The following is a 26,586-nucleotide window of genomic DNA, read 5'->3' on the forward strand; positions in this document are numbered from 1 at the left end:
ATATATCCATAAAATATCAAAAAATACCAATATATCCATTACAGAGAGACAGAGAGAGAGAGAGAGAGAGAGAGAGAGAGAGAGAATTTTTAAATGAAGTATCAATGAGTTCAAATCCTGGCCTCACATGTCTTGGTTATGTGACTTGTCCAAGTAACATGAGCTTTCTCAGCCTGTTTCATTAATAAGGAACCATACTTGCTCTCTGTCCTGGGCAGCAACTACATTCAACAAAAATGATATGAAAGGGTATGTACTTGCTAAATTTTCAAATTAGCTTTTTCTTCTGTTGTATATTTCTTCCATTGTAAATACATTCATCTGAGCTGAAATATGAGTGCATAGCTTGCCATGGTTTTTGTTTTTTATTTTTATTTATTATTGATTTATTTATTAGTGTTCTGAGACAGAGTTTCTCTGCATATCTCTGGCTGTCCTAGAACTCACTCTGTAGACCAGGTTGGCCTCAAACTCAGAGATCTGCCTGCCTTTGCCTCCCAAGTCCTGGGATTAAAGGCGTGTGCTGTCATTTCTTGATTCTTGAAAAGTCAGTGAAATGAATCACTAGGAAGGCATGAACCACCATGCCTTGCTCTCATTGCTGTGTTTTCAATATGATAAAAAAAACCTTTGTATCATCTAGCTAAATGTTAAACATCAGTATTTGTTGAATGCCAGATAGCACGCTAAGCCTTTTGTGTGCAGATTACAGATCTCAAAACTGTGGCCCACAAACACATAACTGTGTTTTTAAAGGTTTGACTTAAATGTGGTGTAGACTCTTCTTGGTTACTAGCTTTTCTATCCCAGCCTCCTGACAGCTGCTTATGTGCAGTAGTTGCTTAGATTTCCCCTGGTTCCCAGCTGCTGTTCTTCAGTCCGTTTGTTGGCTGCTGCTGTACTGGATGTCTTAATAGCAGTGTATCATCAGCCCTCTCAGTGGATCCCACCCCACTCCAAATAAATACTTCCTGTTTGCCTGTTCTGTATCTCCCACCCCACTAGATACACAAACCTTCTGTTTGTTCTGTACCCAGTGCGGAGTCAAGCCCATAATGAGCTTGCAGCAAGTATTTGTTGACTTCCTGACTATCCCTGGAGGCACTTACATTCAAACATTTACTGTCCCTGACATGTTTGAATCAACCTTATATCATTCTTTGTCATATTAGGCTTTTGTTTTTAACTCAGAAAAACAAAACAAGCTTTAGAAGAGTTGAACTCTTGTCCAAAGTTTCACATGTAAGTAACAGAACTCAAGCACAAAGCCTTGCACATTCGACCTCTAGGTTATCTTGGTATAGTTACCTTCATCCTGGCTACTCTTGAACTACCTAGTTGCAATATTGTTGAGAATGTCCAGCTGTTCTAGTGTCAGAGGTAGCAATTTATTTAAGTTTGGGTATGTACACTGGCCAGGCTAAGGAGCAATATACTATGAATGTATAAGCATACATTTATTATAGATGAGGATAAGCAAGTATGCTACCTACTCCTTTTGTTGTTGGTTTTGTTTGTTTGTTTTTTTGTTTTTGTTTTTTTTTTTTTTTTGGTTTTTCGAGACAGGGTTTCTCTGTGTAGCTTTGCGCCTTTCCTGGGACTCACTTGGTAGCCCAGGCTGGCCTCGAACTCACAGAGATCCGCCTGGCTCTGCCTCCCGAGTGCTGGGATTAAAGGCATGCGCCACCACCGCCCGGCCTGTTTGTTTGTTTTTTGAGACAGGTTTTCTCTGTAGCCCTGACTTTTCTGAAACTAGCGCTGTAGACCCCGGCTGGGCTTGAACTCACAGAGATCTGCCTGCCTCTGCCTCCCATGCTGGGATTAAAGGTGTGCACCACCACCACTGGGCACCACCCAACTACCCACTCTTAATGGCAATGAATGGGCATGAGTGAATCCACGTGCAGGCTTTCATATTAACTCTGAGATAATGAAGAACATTTGAAGCATGGATTCAATATGATTTATCTCCTTTGGCCCCTTATATCTGAAAGGAGGTTTTCCTTCTCCATTTTAGCTTCAGAGAAAAAAATTTCAATCTAGTTTCTCAAACCATCATCCTTAGGATACCGTCATTCCTGATGCTGAACATTGTCAAGAAAGTAAGAAAACTAATGACATAATGCTGCAAAAACTGAAGAGCTTTCACCTTAGAAAGAGAGATTTAGAGAAAGAGGTACTGTGTTCTTTATTCTAAAACCTGATTCAGTTTAGTGGGAAGCTAAGACATCACAGAACACTTGCTCCTAAAGTTTCGGATTTGTTTAAGAAGTGCTTGGGGACCAGACTAGCTTATTATGCCTCTTAGAAGTAGACATACTAGCCAAAATTTGACTTACTTACAAATTAAATCTGCATTGGGGAATTTTATTCACAGGGGCTGATGACAGGCTCAGTTGCTAGGGACACGTGCCACCATGCCCAGTGACTTGAATTCGACCACTGGAACCCACATGGTAGAAGAAGAGAACAAACTCTCAGAAGTTTTCCTCTGACTGCTACACATGCACAAACACACACACATACACACGAAATAAATAAGTGTAATAAAAATGAAAGAAATTTTTTTTTCATTTTCTCATGGCATTAATGATTCCTAAAGAGGAGTTCGTCTTGACATTCCTTATAGTGGCTTCAAACTTTGTCACTTAGACACATATAAAACAAAACCCTTTATTTCTTCATTGGGAAAAAGGATCAGGGTAGAAGTACCTAGAGTTTCTCCATTGCCTTTTCCAAAAATTTAAATGTAATTGTACTTACTAATGTGTGTATGTTGGGGGGTGCACATGGGCCATGGTGCATGTGTGGCAGTCAGAAGACAATATTTAGGAGTTGGTTCTCGCCTTCCACCAGAACTCCAGAGATCACATAGGATTCAGTATCCAGCTATACTCCTAGCTATGATGTCTTATACCAAAAGGCTACCAGGTAAAAGCAATCAAGGAAAAGCACAGTGGGACCGAATCAGAAGGAAACAGGTTCCCAGATGTCCTGCAGGAGTGCACAGCACTTCCCCAGCACTAACTAGTGATCACAGGGTGAAGGGTTATGTGCCAAGGGAGTTCAGTAAAACCACTTGCCCATAAAATTTTTTTATTGGGAAAATCATGTACCAAAGTTCCATCCACCAGAAAGCAAGCAAGTGTTCAGTCTAAATAACATGCTGTGAACAACAGAGTTTGGCCCCGTGAGTCATCTGTAGCAAGGGTCGTAGAAACCTCATACAGTTCAGGGCTCTAGGTGACTTGCTAGCTGGTCTCCCTAAGCATAGCAGTCTTGAGTCTGCTGTAGGAACTCATGGTCAGAGAAGTGGTAAAATCATTTATATCATTTAGGCATTAAGGACTGGACTTTGTATGGGTGCATGACTTCATCATAAATGTCCTAGTAGGTTATTTTATTTCTTTTCCTCTAAAATATGAAATACTTTTTTTTCTAGTTATTGAAACATAAAAACAGAATTGCAACTCTTAAAGAATTAATTGCTCATGAGAAAGCACTTCCAGATCACACTACTGAGGTGAGTTTAACATGCTATGCTTTGTCTTCAACATGCTAATACACTGCAGATATTTATGGTCTCTTGGCAAATTCGCATGAAGTCTCGTTCTTAAGTAGCCTTGGCTGTCCAGGAACTCACTCTGTAGACCAGACTGGCCTCAAACTCACAGGGATCTGCCTGCCTCTGCCTCCAAAGTGCTGGGATTAAAGGTGTGTGCCACCACCGCCCAGCAAATTCTATACTTCTATGAATCCAGTCTCATGTCACTCAATCCTTAATCTTTGAGCCTTAAAAAAAGAAAATTATGTGTGAGTGTTTTGCCTGCCTATAGATGCATCAAGTGTATGCAGTGCTTGAGGAGGCCAAAAGAGGGCATCAGTTCCGTGGAACTGGAATTACAGAAGTTTGTGAGGCCATCATGCGGTGTTGGGAACTGAACTTAGGACCTCTGAAAGATCAGCAAATTCTCTTAACTGCTGAGCCATCTCTCCAGCCCCCTTTCTTTGATTCTCAAGTTAAAATGATAGGAGTATGTAATTACTATAATGTGTGCAAACATATTTAATCTCAGGTCACAGATTTTGATTCGGAAGAAGCCAGGAATGCCAGAGATGCACCTGTGTTACTGGCAGTCAAACTGGATAAATACCACAATCTAAATGAGGAGCTTGATTTCTTGGTAAGATAGACCAATGACTTATGGTCCTTTTTACGCCTATTACTATCCACTACATTTTAAGAAGTTATCAACCTCCAAAGTATTGCTCATTAAAATAGTCACACTGGTATTATGGCAATATTACCAACAAAAGTATGGAAGTATTTTCATGTTTTAAAATTGTACATATCAGTCTGGAAAAGTGGCTCAGTGGTTAAGCTGTAATTCCAGAGGACCCAGGTTCAATTCCCAGCACTTACAAGGTAGCTCACAGCTGTCTATAAATCCAGTTCCAAGAGATCTAGTGCCCTCTTCTTACTTCTCCAGGTACGAGGCATGCAAGCAATATACAGACATATGCAAACAAAATATCCATATGCATAAAATAAAAATAAAAAGGAATTTTAAAAATAATTATAAAAATTTAAATATTGTTCAACTTGATTTGTATTTAGACTAATAAGATCTATGTCTTTCAAAATGCAGAAGCCAAAAGATAAACATGCTTTTATTTTCCCTAATTCTAGGCATCAAACCCAAGGCTCACCTCATGCTAGATAAGCATTCAACCACTAGCTTTTTTATCCCTCCTTTTATTATTTTTATTTTTTTAAATGTTATTATTTATTTGTGTGTGTATGTACATCCAGAGGTGAGAAGAGGATGTCAGATCACCTGGAGCTGCCTGATGTGGGTGTGGGGTACCAAACTTGAGTCCTCTGAAAGTGGAGCAAAAGTGCTCTTAAATGCTGAGCCATCTCTCCAGCCCATCATTCACAGCCTTCATCTCACGATATCCCAGCTCAGCTTCTGACGTTCTGAGCTTACAGATACACACCATGCACAGCTCTCCAAAATATGTGCTACTTTCCACTGTGGGTAAAGCACACTTAGCTTTTGTGTATTCTGCTATAGTGGCTGCATTCAATGACTATGGTTGGAAATAACTCTTAGTTTACCTCAGGTGGCACATAAGGAGAATGCAAGAAAACAGGAGGAAATGAAAACATGATTTTGGTGCTTACACAGTTACAGAGCAATTAAAAAACTGGTTTGGTACAGTATAATATTTTTCTTTTTTCCATACTATATTTTAATATACATATACAATACCATGACTTTGTGTTTGGAGTTTTGGCCATTCCCTCCTGATTATTTGTAGAATATGGTGCATGTTCCTGTGAACACTGGATCTTATTACCTGTTATGTTCTTCCCATCCTCTAGATATCACTACTACACACTCACTTTAACTGTTTAAAAGCATTTATCGGGCCGGGCGGTGGTGGCGCACGCCTTTAATCCCAGCACTTGGGAGGCAGAGCCAGGCGGATCTCTGTGAGTTCGAGGCCAGCCTGGGCTACCAAGTGAGTCCCAGGAAAGGCGCAAAGCTACACAGAGAAACCCTGTCTCGAAAAACCAAAAAAAAAAAGGCATTTATCTATCAAGCAGAACATGCAGTGTTTTTAACTTCCTGGGTCTGATTTATTTCATTTTCTATAATATCTTCCTTTTCCATTCATTCAGTTGCATAAATATGTATCACTGTCACATGATAATCAAAGATTCTCTCTCTCTCTCTCTCTCTCTCTCTCTCTCTCTCTCTCTCTCTCTCTCTCTCTCTCTCTTGGTCTTTTGGGACAGGGTTTCTCTGTGTAGCCCTGGTTGTCTTGGAACTCGCTCTGTAGATCAGGCTGCCGTGGAACTCAGAGAAGCCTGCCTCAGCCTCCCTGAGTGCAGGGATTAAAGGCGTGTGCCACCATGCCCTGACAGTCAAAGTTTTTTTTTTTAAAGGTCTATGAAGATAGAAGTCTGAACCATCCTAATTTTGTCACTATAGATTATGTGTGTTATTGGGGTTGGGGATTTAACTCAGTGGTAGAGCCTTGCCTAGCAATCGCAAGGCCCTGGGTTTGGTCCTCGGCTCCGACAAAAAAAAAAAAAAAAAGATTATGTGTATTAGATTATTACATTGTGCTACTGTAGACCGAACTTTCTTGGTCCTGCCTGGTCCCACCTGGGCAGCAGCTGTTTTTATAAAATAATCATTCAGAGGCTTAATATTAATTACAAAATGTTTGGTCTATGGTTCAGGCTTATTGCTAGCTAGATCTAATGTCTTAAATTAACCCATTTATATTAATATATATTTTGCCACATGGCCATGGCAATACCAGTCTGTTGGCATGTTGCTCCTTGGGCGGCAGGTTGGCATCTGCTCTGACTCTGCCCTTCTTCTCTCTGTAGCTCTGCTTGGATTTCCTGCCTGGCTCTTATCCTGATTTACCAAAGGCCAAAATAGCTTTATTTATTAACCAGTGGAAGCAACACATATTCACAGCATGCAGAAAGACCATCCCACAACAATTCCTCTTTTCTGTCTAATCAAAAAGAAAGGTTTTAAATTTTACATAGTAAAATTACATATAACAAAACAGTTATCAAGCGAGAATTACAATTACAATATCTAGTCTATTTGTATTTTGGCAAAATTAAAGAAAATATTCTATCATCTATCCTATTTTTGTGAGTCTAAAGTTTTATATCTAATTTACCTTTTATCATAACTAAGGAAAACTGTAACTATCTAGTCATCAACTCCATCAAAGACCCCAGAAGGATATAATATTACCTAAGTAAACAGGAAGTGCATTGTAAGCAACTTCCAAAATTCTAGAAATGACAGAGACATCTGGCTGCCTGGATAGTCACCCAAAGTTCCTCTGTAATATTGGGGCATCCATCTTCAGCCTACTGGCCTCGAGTCACTGGCATATTTTTCAGTGAAGCAGGAAATTTGAAGGACTATTCTACCTAATGTTAAAGTTTGTCAGTCGCTTTCCTCTGTGTCCTATAGAATGTCTGGCAGTTTCTTCTGTGAAGCAGAAACCTAGAGGACCATCCTGTCTTTTTTTTAGCAAAGTTCAGTGGTCACCTTCCTATGGGTCCTGCATATCCAGTTTATACAACATATTGTCAAGCAGTCCAGGCAAGAGCAGTTTCTTGCCCAAATGGCTAGCCTTTTCAACATTGTAAGCAAACTCCATAATGAGTTTCTTCGATGCCCATCAGCCTCTTTGAAGTAATTGGTATCTCACTGTCCAGAAAAGTCTAAGTTCTTAAAACATTTTTTTGGTTTTTCGAGACAGGGTTTCTCTGTGTAGCTTTGTGCCTTTCCTGGAACTCACTTGGTAGTCCAGGCTGGCCTCGAACTCACAGAGATCTACCTGGCTCTGCCTCCTGAGTGCTGGGCTTAAAGGCGTGCGCCACCACCGCCCGGCTCTTAAAACATTTTAAATGCCATATTTTGTAGGTTTTTGAAGTATCTGAAGATTATAGTTTTCCTTGTTAACAAATTTAGGAAAGAAACTCACCAAAGAGATGTAAAATGTATAAGTTTGAAAGACATCAAAAGATAGTTTCGGGTTGGTAATACAAATTAGGATAGAAAATGAATTAGGTACAACATTTTAGACTCACAAAACAGGATAAATAATGGAGTTATTTTCTCTGAGTCTGTCAAATGTTAATGGACTGGACATTGTTAATGTATTTATTCCCTGTATATATTGTATATAGTTATTATACTTATTGTATATAGCTTTTCTCTTATTAGTTGTAACCTTCTTTTATTATTTTAGACAAAAAAGGGGAAATGTGGTGGTATTTTATTGTACTCTAATAAAGCTTGCCTGAAGATCAGAGGACAGAGCCAGCCACAGAGTTAGCCATAGAGGTCAGGTAGTGGTGGCACACACCTTTAATCTTAGCACTCAGGAGGCAGAAGCAGAGGTCCATCTGGATTTCTGTGAGTTCAAGGCCACACTGGGCTACATGAGATTAATCCAGTCTGGAAGGAAACAGGGCCAGACAGTGGTGGCACACACCTTTAATCCCAGCACTAGAAAGGTTGAGACGGGAAGTGATAATGGCTGGGCAGAGAAAGGAATATAAGGCATGAGGACACGCCTTTAATCACAGCACTCAGGAGGCAGAGCCAGGCGGATCTCTGTGTGTTCGAGACCAGCCTGGTCTACAGAGCGAGATCCGGGACAGGCACCAAAACTACACAGAGAAATCTTGTCTCAAAAAACCAAAATAAGTAAATAAGTAAATAAATAAATAAATAAATAAATAAATAAATAAATAAATAAATAAAGTGTGAGAAGGCTGAAAAACCTCTCCTAGCACTGCTAGTTAGTGGGAAGTTTTCTGTAGTTTTTCTTCTATAATTTCTTTAAAAATTAAAGTAACTTTCAGAGAAAAAAATATTAATAAGCTTTCCTGATGACCCTAAATGCCACTCTCAGAAAAAAGTAATTTTTTTATTTAAAACTTTTATTACATTTGATTGATGTGTGTGTGTGTGTGTGTGTGTGTGTGTGTGTGTGTGTGTGTGTGTGTGTGTGTAAAACCATATTGATACGGGAAGTGCCATGGCACACAGGGAGGTCAGAGGACAACTTGCAGGAGTTGGTTCTCCCTTTCCGCATGTGTCTGGGGACAGCACTCCGATCATCAGCTGCAGGTGCCTTTACCCACTAAAGCCATCTTGCCAACCTGTATAAGTTTTAATTTTCAATAATATTCTTGCAGGAACTGGACAATAGGCTGGACCATGAAGTACATTAAGCTGAAACTTAGAAATGAGCATCATTTGCAAGGGATAGTAAGTCCCAGTCCCAGATAGTAAGTGATTGATGTCCGTAGGGACTAGCAGATGCTTGGGTTATTTACAAAGCCATCTCATAGTAGAAAATAACAGAATCAATGAAAGTCCACCATAATTCTTGCTTGTGTGTTCTGTATGCAATCTAACCCCAGATCCAGCTCATCTGTGTCACGACTCACTTCAGTAGAACTCTATTTCAGAGAATATGGACTGAAATATAGCTGGTTGTTTTCATTTTTATGCCTGTTTCATGGTGGTTTCCAGGTTACATTTTCACTGATGTTTCTCTGTAGATCACAAAGCTGGGGGGCCTTCTAGAGAGCAAAGAAGACCACTACAGCAGACTCATCGAGGAGAATAACAAGTACCGAAGACATGTAGGCAGCTTAGTAAATAAGGTACAAGTTCTCTTACAGGAAAACAAACAAAACCTTCAAAAAATGATGCCAGGCATCAAAACATGATGGAGATGTGGCTCAGTTGGCAGAGTGCCTGTCTAGCATGTACCCTGGATTTGGTCCTCAGCATAGAAAGCAAACCAAACAATGATAGAACTCAACACAAACATCACATCAGAACTAATAGAACTCCAGAGCCAAAAGGATCTGAGGTTTGCCAAGCCACTTTATACTGGTCCCTTTTTTCTCGTAATGCACATTCAATGCCCCCATTAGTGGGATAGCTGGGAAGTGGCCAAGAACCTTGTGGCAGGCACTTTAAAGACTTAATTTTGCTACTTTACCTTCAAGGTAATTAAGTATCTTGCCAACTTAGTATTTAAGTTTCCTTTTTGCTTTCATTTTGGTCTTTTGAGACTGTCTCCATATGTAGCCCAGGCTTACCTCCGAATCTTACATTCTACTGCCTCAGCCTCCCTCCCAAGTGCTAAAATTGTAGGCATGGGCCAACCATGCTTGGTTTCTAGTTTACACACACACACACACACACACACACACACACACACACACACACACACACACAAAGACTGCATTAACTTTAATCAAATGGGCTATAATCCTTAGTTGACCCCTGTATCATTGGTACCATTGTGTGGAAGACTGGTAGATGACAGGGCCCTCACTGGAGCTGTCTAGTTTCTGAGACCCACATTTCCAGCTTGATGAGTGGGCCTACCTCTATTGTTACTCATATTCCTGAGATCAAAATAGAAAAGGATTTTTGTCTGTTGTAAGATTTTCATTTATTGTACTCAAATAATTAAACTTCAACTTGTAAAGATTTTTAAAAAGGAGAAAGTAATCAAAATTAAATACAAATGCTTGTATTTATAAAAAAAAAAAATTCTTACTTTCTCAAGGTAACGTCATATGAAGAAATTATCAAATGTGCTGACCAAAGACTTGAGATATCCCATTCTCAGATTGCACAGTAAGTTAATAAAACTAATTTTTTAAATTTTGTGAATATTTACTGATGTTTTATTTCATTCTCTGGCTTCTAAGATCTTTTTCTCTGACTCTTAGAAATAGAAAAACAAGGATGTGTATTTAGGATGGGCTAAAACCATGTCCCTGGGCGGATTCAGAATAAGCTGCTTTATTACTCATGGGGGATGCTGCTGGTCCAAGAGCGCAGCCTGGCATGTGACCTGGGGCTTGCTTGCCTTGCTGCTGTTTTCAAGCTTTTCTGAGAATTTTGATATACAAACGAACTTCCTAAAACTTCCTAAAAAGGCACCACCAGTTTATATTTAATCGGAAGAAAAAGAATCTCGAGCAACTTGGGACTTCTGGTCTTGGGTTTTGTTTCTTATTTTTTGAAATCTTCATTAACCTCGGGCTTCGAGTAACCTCGCTGTTAGGCCACGAGTGAGGCGCTGTCGCCCCGTGTTCTCACTGACACGCCCCTCACACACACACACCCTAACCCGCCCCACCTTACCTCTACCAGTCACAGGAAGAGCTCTCTCACAAGAAGCCACTGTTGTCCCAGCCCTGGAGAGAGAGCTAGTGATGACCAGGCCGCCCACTCCGAAGGAGACCCAGGAGTTCAAAGACTTTATTCTCTGCAACTGGCTATCCCGTCAGCAGTCAATGGTCACTGTTTCCCCACCAGCCTCAGCTCCATCCTCCTCTTCCAGGTGGAGTACCACCCTGCCAGTGCCCCATGCCTGCGGGATCCGAAGTTGTTCCTCCTGCAGACAGGGGCTTGTCAGCACCACCCCCACCAGCCCTCCTCCTGGTGGCCAGACAGCCACCACTCAGCAGCTCCTGGGCGGTTGATGGGCAACTTGGTGCTGAGTAGCTGAGAGCCCTGATAGCGAGCGTGGTGGTCAGTGGGTCATCAGTTTTGCCAAAGGCCACGCTGTGCCCCAGAATTAAGCATAATAGTGTCCTCTTGCATGGTTGGTGGGACCCGATGGGACCAGTTTGAAGCTGGACCACAGCTCAGCAAGGGGAAGCGGCGCACAAGACTTCCCCTTGCAGCTATGGCCTCATAGCGGGAATAATTCCATAGGGTGGAGAGGAACTGCTGGCTGCTTACCCCAGGGTGCCATCCCACAGCTACCCCTGCCAGAGCATCACCTGCTCGGGAGCTTCCCCACCATGAGCTCCGGTTCATGACACTGCCAGAGGCCCCCTAACCAGAGTGGGGAGTGGGAAAGAACAGCACCCTAGGCATCTCAAGACATGCTTGCAAACCCACACAGGTGAGAAACCTTACCGCTGTGATGGGGACAGCTGTGGGTAAACATGTCAGCTCCAACGAACTGCCCTTGGCACTACTGCAGTACACGGGGCATGGACCTTCCAGTGGCAGAAGTGTGACCCAGCCTTCTCCAGGTAGGGCTGCCTCACCTTACACTTCAAGAATCATCTGCAGCCCAGAGCGGTGGCGCATTTTTAATCCCAGCGCTTGGGAGGCAGGCGGATCTTTGAGTTCAAGGCCAACCTGGTCTGCAGATAGAGTTTCAGTACATCCAGAGCAACCCGAGAATCCCTGTCTAAAAAAAAAAAAGAAGAAGCAAACAATTATTTTTGCAATTCTAAACAACAAAACTTCCCAGAAACAACCCAGAGTGTGCCCTGTACTCAGGCCTTTCACACCTTTCCCAAGAAGGGAGGGGCCTAGCCCATGAGCCCTGTAGTCAAGGCTTAGCATGGTTGATTGTGAATGGAGAAGCTGAAGACAAGAATCCAGAAAACAAAAGATCAACAGATAGGGTCCTAGAGCCAATCGTCTCATTCCCATTCCAAATCCAACTTGAACATCTGGAGTTATAAAATGACAGGGTGGCTGAAAGTTTGGGATGTTGGGGTTTATATCAGGTCTGAGTTAGGGAGAGGGAATACAAGAATCCCTTAAATTGTTTCTATGATACAGTGTAAATACAGAGCTCATTCTGCGTTCTCATTACTTTCCAAAAATGATTATTAATGTTAGGAGAGGAAGAAATTCAGGGATAGAAAATGTTCTAGGGCCGGAGAGATGACTCCAAGGCTAAAAGCACTGGCTGCTCTTTCAAAAATCCTGAGTTCAATTCCCAGCACCCACATGGCAGCTCACAACTGTGTGTAATTCCAGTTCCAGGGGATTTGACACCCACACACAGACATAGATTCAGGCAGAACAGCAGTGTACAATGTACGCAAAATAAAAATAAATAAATCATTGAAAAGGAAAAAGAAAATGTTCTAACAACTAAGTGATGTTACTAAAAGGCAGTCGTCATTCTAAGGGAACAAAATGAGGATGACCTAAGCCAGGTAAACACATCTGCTTTACGTCCTTAACATTTGTTTGGGTTTTCGTTTTCTCGAGATTGTTTAGTTTGTGCTCATGTATGTGCACAGTCTTGCCTGTGCCTGTGTGTGTGGAAGTCAATTATCTCCTTCCATGGTGGGTTCTGGGGATCCAGCTCAGGTTGAGGCTTGTGTGGTAAGAACTTCTGTCCACTGAGCCATCTCACTGACGTTCTTCCCACCATCTCTTCTTTGATGCTTCCTGAGCTCTGCCAGCTTAGTTTTGACTTTCTCTTGTATAATATTAGAGGGACCAGCCTTAATATTATACATCTCAGGGGCTCAGGAGAGAGAACTATGAACCATGAGGACTATTTTCGGGAAATAGAATCTCAGCACACCGAGCTCTTTAGTCCATTCACTTTAATTCCTCTGGGATAACATCCTATTTACACAGCTTCAGTTCTGTTCTTGTGCCTAGCTCCTTTCCTGCCTTATTTCTCTATCTACTGCTCTAAGTTCTATCTTAATTCTCTCGTCTTAATTCTGCCTCATCTAGGTCCTTTTCATCTCTTTCTTACCCAGTTAGTACTTCCCCATCTGACTCTTCCTCATCTTTCATCTCATCCACATGTTCTTTCTGGTCAAAATCCTCCTTATCCCTCTCCGTTCTCTGTCTCTAAGTTCTCCATGTTCCTCCTAAATCTCCCAGCAATCCAGTTATAAACCCAAGCAATAGCAATCCCCTGGTCGAGCGGGGTCATAAAGGCAGGTAAGAATTTTCCTCAGGCAGTGACCACCAGGCTTTCTTTTACATTCCAAAATGGGAGTGGTAAAAGAGGAGGTCAACTGAGTGCTAGTGACCGGTTAGTATATCAAAAAGGGGATCTATGTGCTCTGTCTACATTCTGAGAAGTGGTTAGGTAAGAAGTTAGAGATCTACTAGTAAGGTTGTATAAAAAGGGAGGGTCTCACCCTAAATTGCACAAGAAATAAAGCTATCTGCCTGACCTAGGAGACAGGTGTAGTTTCGTTTGGCCTTGGATGCTTGATAGGCATTTTAGATAAATACACTGTTAGGAGTTCTTGGAAGCACACAAGAAAATCATTTTAGGAACCAGCTAATAAATATATATTATCACCACGACTTCTTAAGCCATGACTTGATCTTTGGAAAAGTCCTTGACTTTTTCAAGTAGTAGCTTTTGTAATAGTAGCTGAATTCCGTTGCGTTTTCCTGTGGCTTGCAGCAACTTTCATTTACTTGGCACATTGACTTCCATCTTTCACTTCCAGTCTGTAACTGTTTGCCAGTGAGATGCCTTTCCTAGAGACAAAAGAAATTTGGATCTTACTTTTTAGTCCAATCAGCTAGTTAGTGTCTTTTTGTTGTTGTTGTTTTGGTTTGGTTTTAGTTTTTTTGCTTTGTTTTGTTTTTGTTTTTGTTTTTGTTTTTTTGTTTTTCAAAACAGAATCTCTCTCTGCAATCCTGGAACTTGCTCTGTAGACCGGGCTGGCCTCGAACTCACAGAGATCCACCTGCCTCTGCCTTCTGAGTGCTGAGATTAGAGTGCACCACCACCACCCAGGTTAGTCAGTGTTTTTTTTTTTTTTTAATTGGTTAATTGGACAGTTAAAACCACTTACACTTAGGGTTAGTATTGAGAGCGCTGTGCTGATTCCTGTAATTTGATTGGTTGTTTTCCTGGTTAATTGGATTATTACTTGTTCTGTTCTCTCTCTTCTATTCATGTTGGGGGTTTGTGGGTTTATTGTATGCACTTTGTATTCTTTCTTAGTTCTCCCTTGTTCATCTGTTCCTCAAGAAGGGTATTCTTCCCTGTGCTCCTTGGTCCACACTCTTCCTCCTCTATATTCAGGGCTCACATAAGTATCCTTTGCAGTGTTGGCTTGGCAGCCCTGATGATTTAGTTTGTTTGTCTTGAAATAATCAAATTTCTCTACCGTTCTGAAAGACAATTTTGTGGGACACAACAATCTTATTTGGAAGTTATTTGCTTTTAGGACTTGAAATATATCATTCCATTCTTTACTGGATTTTAGGGTTTCCTCTGAGAGGTTTGATGTGCTGTGTGAGCTTTTGTCTAATTCCATTCTTTCCTGGTTTGAGAGGTTTAATGTGCTGTGTTTGCCTTTGTAGATGAGCTGGCTTTTTTTTTTCCTTGTAGCTTTTAGTACTGTTTGTTTTGAACTTTTTTAGTGTCTTGACTATATGTCCTAAAGAATATATTTGAGATTCTAAATGTCTCTTTTGCTTGGATCTCTGTCTCTGTCTCTTTCTGTCTCTCTCTGTCTCTCTCTGTCTCTCTCTGTCTCTCTCTCTCTCTCTCTCTCTCTCTCTCTCTCTCTCTCTCTCTCTCTCTCTAAATGCATAAAAACAGGAAAATCTCTATCTAACAGGCCAACAGAATGCTGTGACCATGCAGGACACTACCACACATTTTCCTGTGGTAAAGCAGCTCCAGATAAGGAGCTCTGTTAACACACTCCAGGGCTACATTACACTGACCCACTGTGCAAACAAACAAATCTAAATGACATGCATAGATTTGTCATTATCTATTCTTATCTTTAGCCCTGGAACCTATAAAGGGAAAAATTGACCAAGTGTTCTGAATTGCCAAAAAAAGACCCAAATTCCTGTATTTTGAGATGAACAGATGGTGTATGATTAGCTTTGGATTTAATGTTAGTTATGAGAAAATCTGATCATAAAATAATTTATTATTATTATTAAGAAATTTTTATTATTAAGAAAATTTCTATTCATTTTACACACTAGCCACAGATTCCCCTCTCCTCCCTCCTCCTGCCCCCCATCATAAAATATTTAATAGGGTAGCTTTATTATAGATAACAATCTTAGCTCATAATCCTTACAATATCGACTCACAGTCTCTGGTGGTTTAAATGAGAATGGTCCTGTAGTCTCATATGTTTGAATGCTTGGTCCTCAGTTAGTGGAACTGTTGGGGGTGGGCTTGGAGGTTTCAAAAGCCCACACCAGGTCCAGTGTCTGTCTCCCTCTGCTGCCTGTGGATCAGGTTGTAAAGCTCTCAGCTACTGCTCCAGTGCCATGCCTGCCTGCTTCCTGCCATGATGATAATAGACCAATCCTCTATAACTATAAGCAAGCCCCCAATTAAATGCTTACATTTATAAGAGTTACCATGGTCATGGTGTGTCTTCACAGCAATAGGACAGTGACTAAGACAGCCTCCAGAGAATTTACAAAATATTCATCTTGAAAAGTCCATTTTTGTGTAAAAATGCAATTGTTTCTTCCCTCAGTTTGGAAGAGAGAAATAGACATTTGGAAGATTTTATTAGAATGCCCAAAGAGAAAGCCAGAAGGTCAAGGTAAGTTTCCCTTCCTTTTTAAAAAAATAATGTCTTTAAAATACATATAGTAAATTATACATTTAAAAATTTTTCTCTCCTTATATTTTATTTAAGATTAAAAGATAAATATGAAGTATTTCATATTTTTCTAGTATAAAATAGTTGCTTGATCAAAGTTTTCTTGTAGGCCATGCCCAGTGGCACATATCTAAAACCCCCAGCTATTCTGGAAGCTAGCCTGCAAAGTTTAGCAAGATACTATGTTAAACACAGGTTTTGTTTGTTATATTATTTTGAGATGGTCTTATATCTGGTTGATTGTTTTTTGAGCTATTTTTTGCTATGCAGCACAGATTACAATAAAAAATCCTTCCACCAAGTGCTCCCAAGTTTTGAGATTTCAGGCATGTTCCACCTACCAAGTTACAATAAAGTTTGTGTAGAACCTGAATTAGAAGGCCAGGCTGCCTGCCCTCACAGAAGCTCTAAGCAAGAGAATGCTGGGGGTATGAGCTGAGGTGTTTATCGCCTTCTACATGTTTATAAACTGACTCCCTTCACTAACATGAACTCTTAATCTGTAATTTTAGAAGTTCTCAGTCATGTAGCCCCACGCAGCAGGATATGTACATGATCTTTTAGGTCAACTGTAAGTACGCAGCTGGGTCCTAGCTTCAGCAGTACATACACCAAAACTGGAGATTTAGAAAAAAAAAAAGTTATTTTATATGATCACTCTGCAAACACTAGTTTAATTCTGCTCAGGAATTTTGATTTCCAAAACAGCATGGATTTTTCTCTGAGTTGTAGAAACATACTATGGTATTTTTTCTAGAATTATTTGAAAATATTTTCCATATAATTTTATACATTTACCCATTGAGACATTTGTTTACTTATCACATAGCTAATTTTTACATTGAATGAGAGGCATATTTATATGGATTTATTGACTTTGAAATCAGGGAAAGAGGTCACAAGGCACTCCCCAGCTGCTAAGTCCTGTGTGAAAACTCCAGAGCCCTGCAGGCTTCAGCCATGATGAACTCTGAAGTCTTGATTGACCTCTGACCTCAGTGCACCCTTCAGTGCAGCTTGAGACTTCCTCTGCATCTTCTCAAAATCACGGTGCTGATTTTGATCAGTTGTCATGGCATTGGAAACAGTGGAACTTTGGGGTTAAAAAAACAGTCCCAGATGTCTAACTTTTTAAAATACATTTTTATTTTATGTATGTCTATGTGTGTGTGTGGATATGTACACATGAGTGCAGGTGACCACGGAGGCTTTGCACCCCCTGGAGCTTGAGTTAGGAGCTGTTGTGAGCCACCTAACAGGAGTGCTGGGAACCAAACTCTGTCCCTGCAAGTGCTCTCAGGCGCTGAGCCATCCCCAACCTCCATCCCTACCCCCACCCCCAATGTTTATTTTTGGCTCCTAGTTCTTCACTTGCAAGGAGATTTTGTAGGTTTTCATTTCAAAGCTAAATCTTGATGTAAGTACATTAGGACCCTATTAAATATAATGAGACTGTGGCCCAGTTTATTCACATGCATCAAGGATAGTCCACACTAAGCATGGTCCACACTGAGGATGAGCCACACTGAAGATGGGCCACATTGAAGATGGTCCACACATTATGTGTTGAAAGTTTTGTCTTTTTAGGGTCTCATAGTTTGATCCTAAAGGACAACTTCTTGAAAGTGATAGGCAAATATGCCAAAATAATGGTATTTTTTTAAACCATATTCACTATTTTAGTCTTCTCTCCCCATTTTTACATCATATTCTTTCTTTCTTACAGACCAAGATTAGAAAATCATCCAAAGTCCATGACCTTAATAGGTCATCTTGATGGACACTGTAAAGAATGTTCTATTTCCGTGTGAACTGACTGTAATACATGATTAAATACTCAATTCCTGAAGTTAATTTATTTGTATTGTGTGCACATGTGTGTGCATGTACACGTGTATGTACCCCCACACGCACTTGAGTATCTAAGGTGGAGGACAAGCTTGGGTGTCCCTTCCCAGGAGTCATGCATGTTGTTTTAGGACACAGGGTCTGTCGTTGGTCTAGAATTTACCAAATAGGGTAGGCTGGTTGGCCAGCAAGCCCCAGGAATCCTCCTGTCTCCATCTCCACAGTGCCGAGACTACAAGCGTGCAGCACTGTGCCCGGCTTTTTTAAAATGTGGGTGCCAGGAGTGTGAATCAGGTCCCCGCACTTGCACACCAAACATGTGACTCTTTGACGTTCTATCCTGCTTGGTTTCCTGCCTCCAGGTTTGCCCTCACCCCATTCCATCCCTTCATCAAATCCCCAACGATAGCTGTTGATCTCCATGCTCTGTTGGTGGACATCATTTCCTCTCACAAAGTCAGTCAGTCAGGTGCAAGCGCGAGTTTGTGGGGAGTGCGTGACTGGTTCTGAAAGACACGCTGACTGAGTCAAGCTGTCACCACGTCTGTCTTTGCTGGAGAACTCTATAAGGCAGGGCCTATCTGAACTTGGAAACAGAAAATGTGGTGTTTGCTGAGCCTTGGAACAGTTGGACAAGGTGGTTCACCAGAACCTCTCCTAGGGGTTCAGACAACTGCTGTCTTTGGGGAGGCGGGTCACATGACATGGCTGGGTGGATGGCAGGCTTAAGAGCTTGGAGGGCTCTGGACAGGTGAGGTGCAGGGGGAAGAGGAGACCCACCCGGACAGCACTGGGTCAGTTGAGATTGACATGCTCAGCAATTCAACTAACTCACTTTAAAGAACCAAAAGGGAACAATGATAAAAATCAGAATATTTTTTCAATCGTATAAAAACATGGAACATAACTTGTGACCAGTTAAGAGAGCTGCAGCCATAGCGGTGTCTCCGTTCAGTAAGGTGAGCATGAGAGCTGTGAAGCCACCCAAGCATAAGAAGAGCCCTTCCTCATAATCCAAGGATCCTCTAGGAAAATCGAATGTGCTGGGGGAAGGGAACTATTACAAAGACAGCTATGTCTGGAGGCTTCACACTGAAGGGATGAAACAAGTGAAGGAAAGCCAGCCCAGACTGTCCAAAAGCAGGACTCTGCAGAACCCTGACTTAAGTTATGCACTAGGAGGATTTCCTACAGGAGGATACCTACAGGGTATCTCAAAATAAATACACCTCCCTTGGCACGTGGCTTCAGGAAACACTAAGTGGGCACTTCTCCCTTGGAGCCCTTTCCACGCTCAGGGGTTCTTCCTCACTTCTTCACAAATCTATGGTTGCTCTGCTTTTTTAAAAAGGGGGAGTGGGAAGCTAGGCATGACGGTGCATGCCTTTAATCCTAGCACTCAGGAAGCAGAGGCAGAGTTTGAGGCCAGCCTGCTCTACATAGCAAGTTCCAGAGATGCTGAGGATGCAAAGAAAAACAGGTAAAGATCACAAGGACACTTAGATGAGGAACTGTTCACGACCCCTGCACAGAGGGATGGTCCCGTGCTAGAGGAGCTTGTGGGAAGTAGCCCTGGCCTGTAGAGAGGCCCGGGAAAGACATCACAGAAATCCTGGTACCTGAGCAGGATCCTCAACCCTGTCTGGGTAGTCTCAGGTTGAAAGAAGAAAGCCAAACATGTGGAATACATGCAGGTCTGAGATGACTGACTATCCTGGACCCACAAGTCAGGTTTGAAACCCAAGCTCTTCCAGTGACGAGAGATGAGGGTGATCATGAAGAACAAGAAATGCCAATCTAGAAAACTTAAACTTGGTCCCAAGAGCCCTTGGAGGGACTTGAAGTGGGGAAGCGATGTGGAACATGCTCTTTTGAAAGACCCCCTTACTAATGACACATAGAGGAGGCAGATGGAGGTGACAGCAGAATCCAGCTACGTTTTCAGGCAAGAGAAACTGTGCCCAAGAACTAAAACCGTGACTGTGGACATAAAGAACATGGTAGTTTGAATGTGATTGGCCCCCATAATCTTATAGGGAATGTGGCACTATTAGCAGGTATGGCTTTGTTAGAATGGGTATGGCCTGGTTAGAGGAAGTGTGTCACTGTGGGGGTGGGCTTTGATGTTCCTATGCTCAGGATACTGCCCAGTGTCTCAGTCAACTTCCTGTCGCCTGTAAGATGTAGGACTCTCAGCTACTCCTCCAGCACTACATCTGCCTGCATGCCACCATGCTCCCCGTCTTGATGATCACAGACTAAACCTCTGAAACTGTAAGCTGCCACGTCAATTAAATGTTTTTCCTTTATAAGAGTTGCTGTGGTCATGGTGTCTCTTCCCAGCAGTAAAAACCCTAAGTAAGACAAAGGGAGATGTGAAGCTGCAAGAGATCTCCCAAGTAAAGTGAAAGGGATGTGGTAACCAGTTAGCGGTAGACATGGAGAGAAGGATTCCAGGTGCTGGGGAGAGTTCTGTGTGGATGGTAGTTGCCTTAACAGGAAAGAGGGTCAAGGCCAAGTGTGATGGTGCAGGCCTATAATTCCAGTACTCTGATGGTTGAGGCAGGAGGACTGCTGCAGTAGTAGATTCTTGTTGGGATCGCTAGCTCACAAATAACAACATGGAGACTTATTATTAATTATCAAAGCTTGGCCTTAGCTTATGCTTGTTTCTAACTAGTTCTTATAACTTACATTAACCAATAATTTTTAATCTACATTCTCTCACGAGGCTTGTCACCTCATCTCTGTACTGCCCATCCTGTTTCCTCCATGTCTGACTGGTGACTCTACCTTTCTTCTTCCCCAAGTTCTTTCTCTGCCTGGAAGTCCTGACTGTACTCTCCTGCCTAGCTATTGGCCGTTCGGCTTTTTATTACACCAATCACAGCAATGCATCTTCACACAGTGTACAAATATCCCACAACACACTGCCATGAGTTTGAGGCTAGCCTGGGCTACATAGTGAGTTTGAGGCCAGCCTGGGACACACAGTAAAATCCTGTCTCAAAAGAAAACAGGTAAGAGGGACAGCAGGTTTTCAGAGAGGCATGCAGAGCTTGAGAGGAAGTTGAAGAAACAGCACAGCATGCTTTACTGGGCCTGAAGGAAAGAGCAAGGGAAACTGATGGAACAAGGCCTTGGAGAAGAGTGACCAGCTTCCATAGCACAGCCTAGGGACGGACAGGCTGGAAGACGGGAAATCCAGGCAGTGAACTAAACAGGAGTAAGAGACTGAAGGTTTGCCTCTCACCTTGGGGCTAAGAGGCTCAGGGACAAGGCAAAGGTTGGCTGTGGCCCCTGCTTCTACCTTCAAGGCGCCAAGCTTGGCTGCATCTCAGGAGTCCCTCCCACACCCATTCCTGTGCACTCACTATGCACTCCCCTGGCTTAGTCTCTTTTCCCCTTGATTTGGACACTTTATGTCTCCTCCATGTCGTACTCCACCACTTTCACCATCTCACACTTAGAAATTATAATTATTGAATTCTTACCCTATCTTTAAAAAATTCTTACATGATTTCTCTCCTCTAACACTCCATTGACCTTCTGAGAGGCTGTTACAGCCACAAAGCACTTTGATGTAGTCTTAAGTAGGCTATCTAAACTCAGGGTGTTTATGGTAAATATTTTCCCATAATGTCTACTAGTCTTCATAACTCATTCTGAAGACTATATAATATTCCATAGAATACATATATGTATATCTATTTACTGAATTCTATTTTGTGCACAGATTTTTCAAGTCTTTACTCCATAGTCCAACATCTACCACCTTCAATGCTCTGGCTCCAAGTGATGGATACTTTTGTCCACATGATTTTCTTTTTCTAAAATGTTATTTCTTTCAGACATTCTTCTTTTACCCCTATCACCCAGTTAGTTCCTCATACTCAAAACATGCATCTTTCAAGGTTTAGTTTAAATATCTGAACATAAACCTCTTCCTTTTTGTTTTTCAAGTCTTACTATGTAGTCCATGCTATCCTTGAATTGCCAATCTTCCTGCCTCTGCCTCTCATGTACTACGATTACAGGCATGTACCATCACACCCAGTTTATCTGACTTTAATGGCACTTAGCGCAGTCTTTGTTAAACTATAGAACAAGAGACAATAGAAATGACAAAAAGAGTCCTCAACACAAATCGTAAGGCTTGGGTTCAAGTCTTGGAATCTTGATGTTTTAGCGTTTCAGATCATATGACATGATGTGTCTTAGCATTTCGAGGGCCTGCTGAGTGGCAAATTAAATTTGGATTTAGTCCCCAAAGGGAATAACAAACAGAATGATGGGGAGACTTGGAAGGGGTACGGAGAGAAAAAATTCAGATTTAATAGTGACCACTACTCCTTTGTTAAGCATGTGCTCTATCACTGAGCTACATACGCAGCCCTCAGACATGTTATTTATTTACTTACTTACTTGGTGCTGGGGATTGAACCTAGGGTCTCATGCGTGCCCTGTGAGAGTTCTACCACTGAATAGTTATCTGAGACAGGGTCTCCCTATAGCTGCCCAGGCAGTCCTTGGATTTGCGATCCTCCTGCCTCAGTCTTTTGAGCATCTGTGATTACAAGGCTGTGCCACCAGGTCCTGCCAGATGTGCTCTTAGTTTATTATCTCAGCTGGCTCGGCTAAGTGGCAGCGGTCCCAGAAGCATGCTTTTATTTCCATTTACGCTGCATGCTGGGAACTGGTGTGATGGTCCTTTCAATAACCAAGCAAGCATGTCTGTTCATTCCATGCGCACTTTCAGAGGCCATGTGTTGATCATCTGGCTCACACATACCTTCTCACTCCAAAAGGACCACGCTGGCACTTTGAATCCTGGCTATGTCAGTTCAGACCTGCAGTCATCAATTCTCAGGAAGTTTGGGAGTCCCTTTCTCCAAAGCATGATGGCTATGTGTGGTGGTGTGAAGAAGAATGGACCCTGTAGGCTGATATATTTGAATACTCAGTCACCAGAGAATGGAACTCTTTGACAGGATTAGAGGATTATGAGGTGCAGCCTTGTTGGAGGAAGTGTGCCACTGGTAGTGAGCTTTGACGTTACCCAAGTGCGTGTCAGGGCTCCGTCCTGCCCCACCCCGCAGCTTGCAGATCAGAATGTAGCTCTTAGCTACTTCACCACCACCTGCCTACCACCATGCTCCGCCATGATGGTGATGGACGAAGCCCCTGCGACAGGCCCCAAGTTAAGAGCAAGCCCCCAATTAAATGCCAGAGGGTCACATTGGTCTTGGTGTCTCCTCACTGTCCTTTTATAGCGATAGAACAGTGACTAAGATACTGTGTAAATGGCCATGAGCCTCTGAGGGACAATGGATGTGAGGTGGGTATCTGAACAGTGGTTGTTGTGGTGTCTCACGGGTGTCACATGAGCCTGGCTTCTGCTTTAGTTACTAGGTTCTGGCCTTGGGAATTGGCTCGGGCCCAGCTGGGGTGGGCCGTCTGTTTTAGTCTGACTCTGCTGCTGCAACAAAATATCTGAAGCTGTGTGATTTGTAAAGAACATAAATTTATTCCTCATATCTGGAGTTTCGAGTACAAGACGCCGTCACTGATGGATTTGGTGCCTGGTGAGGGCCCAGGCACTGCCTACAAGATGGCATGTGGTTCCTGTGCCCTCTGGAGAGGTTGAATGCTGTATTCTCACCCTGCACAAAAGACAGAAGGGGAAAGGAGCCTAGCTAGCCCCCACCCCACTACTACCACCACCAACCCCACCCCCCCAGCTCCCCACCCTGCTGCCACCACCATCCTCCAGTAAGGACCCATATTTATGATTGTTATATCCATATAAGTTAATCGCCCCCTAAAGGCCCCAGCACTGCAGAAACTGGGTAATACCTGTAATGCCAGAATTCAGGAGGCAGATGTAGAGAGCCGTGCACGGCCATGCCTCAAAGATGGCGCAGGTCTGGCTTTGCCTTCCCGATGGCAGATGCTCCTTATTTGGCTAAGGCTAGGATCTGGCTTGCTTCCATGCACCTGGACCTAATCTGGCTTGCTTGCCTATGTCTGACCCTATCGGCATTATCCACGTGGCACTACGGGGTTGGTTGCCCAGTGGCTATAAAGGGCGTAGGCTGGCTTTTGAGTGCGCGTGAGTGAGTGTGAGAGAGAGTGAGAGTGAGAGTGAGAGTGAGAGTGAGAGTGAGAGTGAGAGTGAGAGTGAGAGTGAGAGTGAGAGTGAGAGAGAAGAAGACGGCTTTCCCCGGGGTCAGAAGATTGTTCAAGGTTCCTGAATAAACTGCTTGGAGAAGAGCTTGGCGTCCGTCTTCCTTGCTGGTCGAGGCGGACGCGACAGGCAGAGGAAAGATGACCAGAAATTGAAGATCATCTTCAGCTTCAAGTAAGTTGGAGGCCAATGTGAGCTATAGGAGATCCTGTCTCAAAACAGCCGGGCGGTGGTGGCGCACGCCTTTAATCCCAGCACTCGGGAGGCAGAGCCAGGCGGATCTCTGTGAGTTCGAGGCCAGCCTAGGCTACCAAGTGAGTCCCAGGAAAGGCGCAAAGCTACACAGAGAAACCCTGTCTCGAAAAACCAAAAAAAAAAAAACAAAAAAAAAAAAACAAAAACAAACAACCCTGAAAAGAAGAGGGGATGGCACTGGAAAGATCAGCGTTGAAGAGTGCTCACTGCTTCCGGCGGACCTGCGTTCAGTTCCCAGCATCACAACCACCTTTAATTATAGCTACAGGGAACCCTGTTACGTATTTGTCAGCGTTATATACCAGGCACAAGAAAACACGAGGTACAACGGAACTCACTGTAAAAGTTCTTATTCTCTGTGAGTTCGAGGCCAGCCTGGGCTACCAAGTGAGTTCCAGGAAAAGGCGCAAAGCTACACAGAGAAACCCTGTCTCGAAAAACCAAAAAAAAAAAAAAAAAAAAAAAAGTTCTTATTAGGGAAGCGGAAGAGAGGAGGTGGGTAGGCCTACCGAAAAGAAATGTGTGTGTTGAGGGGGAGAGGTGCATGCTACCTCTGGCAAGAGGGAGAGAACAGGGTATAAGTAGAGCCTGCTTTTATATGTCACCCCGCGCATGCGTATATGGCATGCGTATATGGGCTTACGTAGCTAGTAGCTACATAGCTACACTACGCATTCACACAGATTATGTGTGCAGATTACAGGGCCATGCTGCTGTGCATGGATTATGTGGGACGTAAGGCCCAGGAGTGACTAAGCATTTTGCCTGACTACTGACAGCGCATTCACAGTCATGTGACTCCAGAAGTGGCTAGGAATAATAACAAACCCAATGCTCCCTTTTGGACACATAGGCACACAAATGAATGAATAAAAATGAAAAAAAAATTGTCACATGTTAAGATACAAAGAAGGTTATAATATACTCTCTTAGAAAAAAAAAACAGGTGTAGTGGCGCATGCCCTTGACCCCAGCACTTGGGAGGCAGAGGCGGGCAGAGAGTTTGAGGCCAGCCTGGGCTACAAAGTGAGTTTCAGGAAAGGCACAAAGCTACACAGAGAAACCCTGTCTTGAAAAACCAAAAAGAAAAAGAAAAAGAAAAAAAGAAAAACAATTGAGTCCCAGTAGACCAGCTAGCTTAAGTTCTTCTAACCTTAATGTTGGTTTTGGAGTGCATCACAGCTGAAAAAAAGCTTTGAAAGTTTGAAAATAACTTAAGGTTAGACTAAGATGTCTGTTAAACAGCATTGAGATGAAAAACCCAAGAAGACAATCTAAAGTTTTAGAAAGACACATAGCTGAGCAAGGGACTCATTAAGGCCAGGGAACAAGAACAAAGCAGCCCAATTATCATTAGCTGACATGGCTTTCTTGCTAGGATTGGTTGGTGATCCAAGATGATGATTAATTCCTGGTACCTATTTCTGCCCTCAACTTCCTGATATAAAAAACTGTTGCCGGTCAGTGGTGGCGCACACCTTTAATCCCAGCACTCGGGAGACAGAGGCAGGTGGATCTCTGTGAGTTCGAGGCCAGCCTGGTCTCCAAAGCGAGTTCCAGGAAAGGCACAAAGCTACACAGAGAAACCCTGTCTCGAAACAAACAAAAAAAAGTTGATGAGTGAGTATGCACTCTAAAGATTTAAAGCAGAGCTGACTATTTTTCATATATAAAAGTTTAAGTTTGTGCTTCTTCTAAGACTCTTTATAAGATTACCTCTCAAGATAGCAATAAAGTGATTTTTTTTTTTCTTTGTAACCACAATATGCAGCTTGCCAGTAAAAGAACTGGCTGAGAAAAATACCCTGCTTGCTTACACTCTGTTATGTAGCAAGTTACTTAGAGGTGAATGTACATGGGTTCTTGGAATGACTTTGTTTTAATCATGTAAGAGAAATGGAAAACCTGTTTTTTACCTGTATTCATTATAATCATCCACTTGAAAAATAGAATGCAACCACATTGTAATTTTTATATTGCTTGAAAGATTTTGCTGGGGTATATAAGCTGTGAGGGGAAAAAATTAAGTCAGTTAGAAGGAAAACATCAAGAATGAGAAAAGGAAAACACCAGGAAATACGTAGAAGGAAAGTTAGGAGATAGACAGAAGGAAAACACCAGGAAAGATGTAGAAGGAAAGTTAGGAGATAGACAGAAGGGAAACACCAGGAAAGATGTAGAAGGAAAGTTAGGAGACAGACAGAAGGGAAACACCGGGAAAGATGTAGAAGGAAAGTTAGGAGATAGACAGAAGGGAAACATCAGAAGAGTGGAGTAGAACAAGCAACAATAAGAATAATAAAATGACCAACCAAGC

General features: G+C 42.4%; 1 protein-coding gene across 2 annotated transcripts in view; it reads left to right on the forward strand.

The window, feature by feature from the left end:
- Positions 1-23,512, forward strand: part of Cage1 (cancer antigen 1) — a 45,007-nt gene extending 21,495 nt beyond the window's left edge. The window contains exons 6-12 of one of the 2 annotated variants that reach the window (XM_052727859.1): positions 2,066-2,176; positions 3,443-3,523; positions 4,077-4,184; positions 9,128-9,232; positions 10,153-10,223; positions 15,851-15,919; positions 17,706-23,512. In XM_052727859.1, the coding sequence (XP_052583819.1) occupies positions 2,066-2,176; positions 3,443-3,523; positions 4,077-4,184; positions 9,128-9,232; positions 10,153-10,223; positions 15,851-15,919; positions 17,706-17,790 (630 nt within the window). In that variant the 3' untranslated portion in view covers positions 17,791-23,512. The remainder of the gene's footprint in view (positions 1-2,065; positions 2,177-3,442; positions 3,524-4,076; positions 4,185-9,127; positions 9,233-10,152; positions 10,224-15,850; positions 15,920-17,705) is intronic. The other variant, XM_052727861.1, reaches the window with a different exon arrangement.
- The last annotated feature ends 3,074 nt before the right edge of the window (positions 23,513-26,586 follow it).

This window comes from Peromyscus californicus, unplaced genomic scaffold (assembly GCF_007827085.1).
Source record: "Peromyscus californicus insignis strain IS unplaced genomic scaffold, ASM782708v3 Scaffold_8__1_contigs__length_139910024, whole genome shotgun sequence".
Taxonomy (NCBI): domain Eukaryota; kingdom Metazoa; phylum Chordata; class Mammalia; order Rodentia; family Cricetidae; genus Peromyscus; species Peromyscus californicus.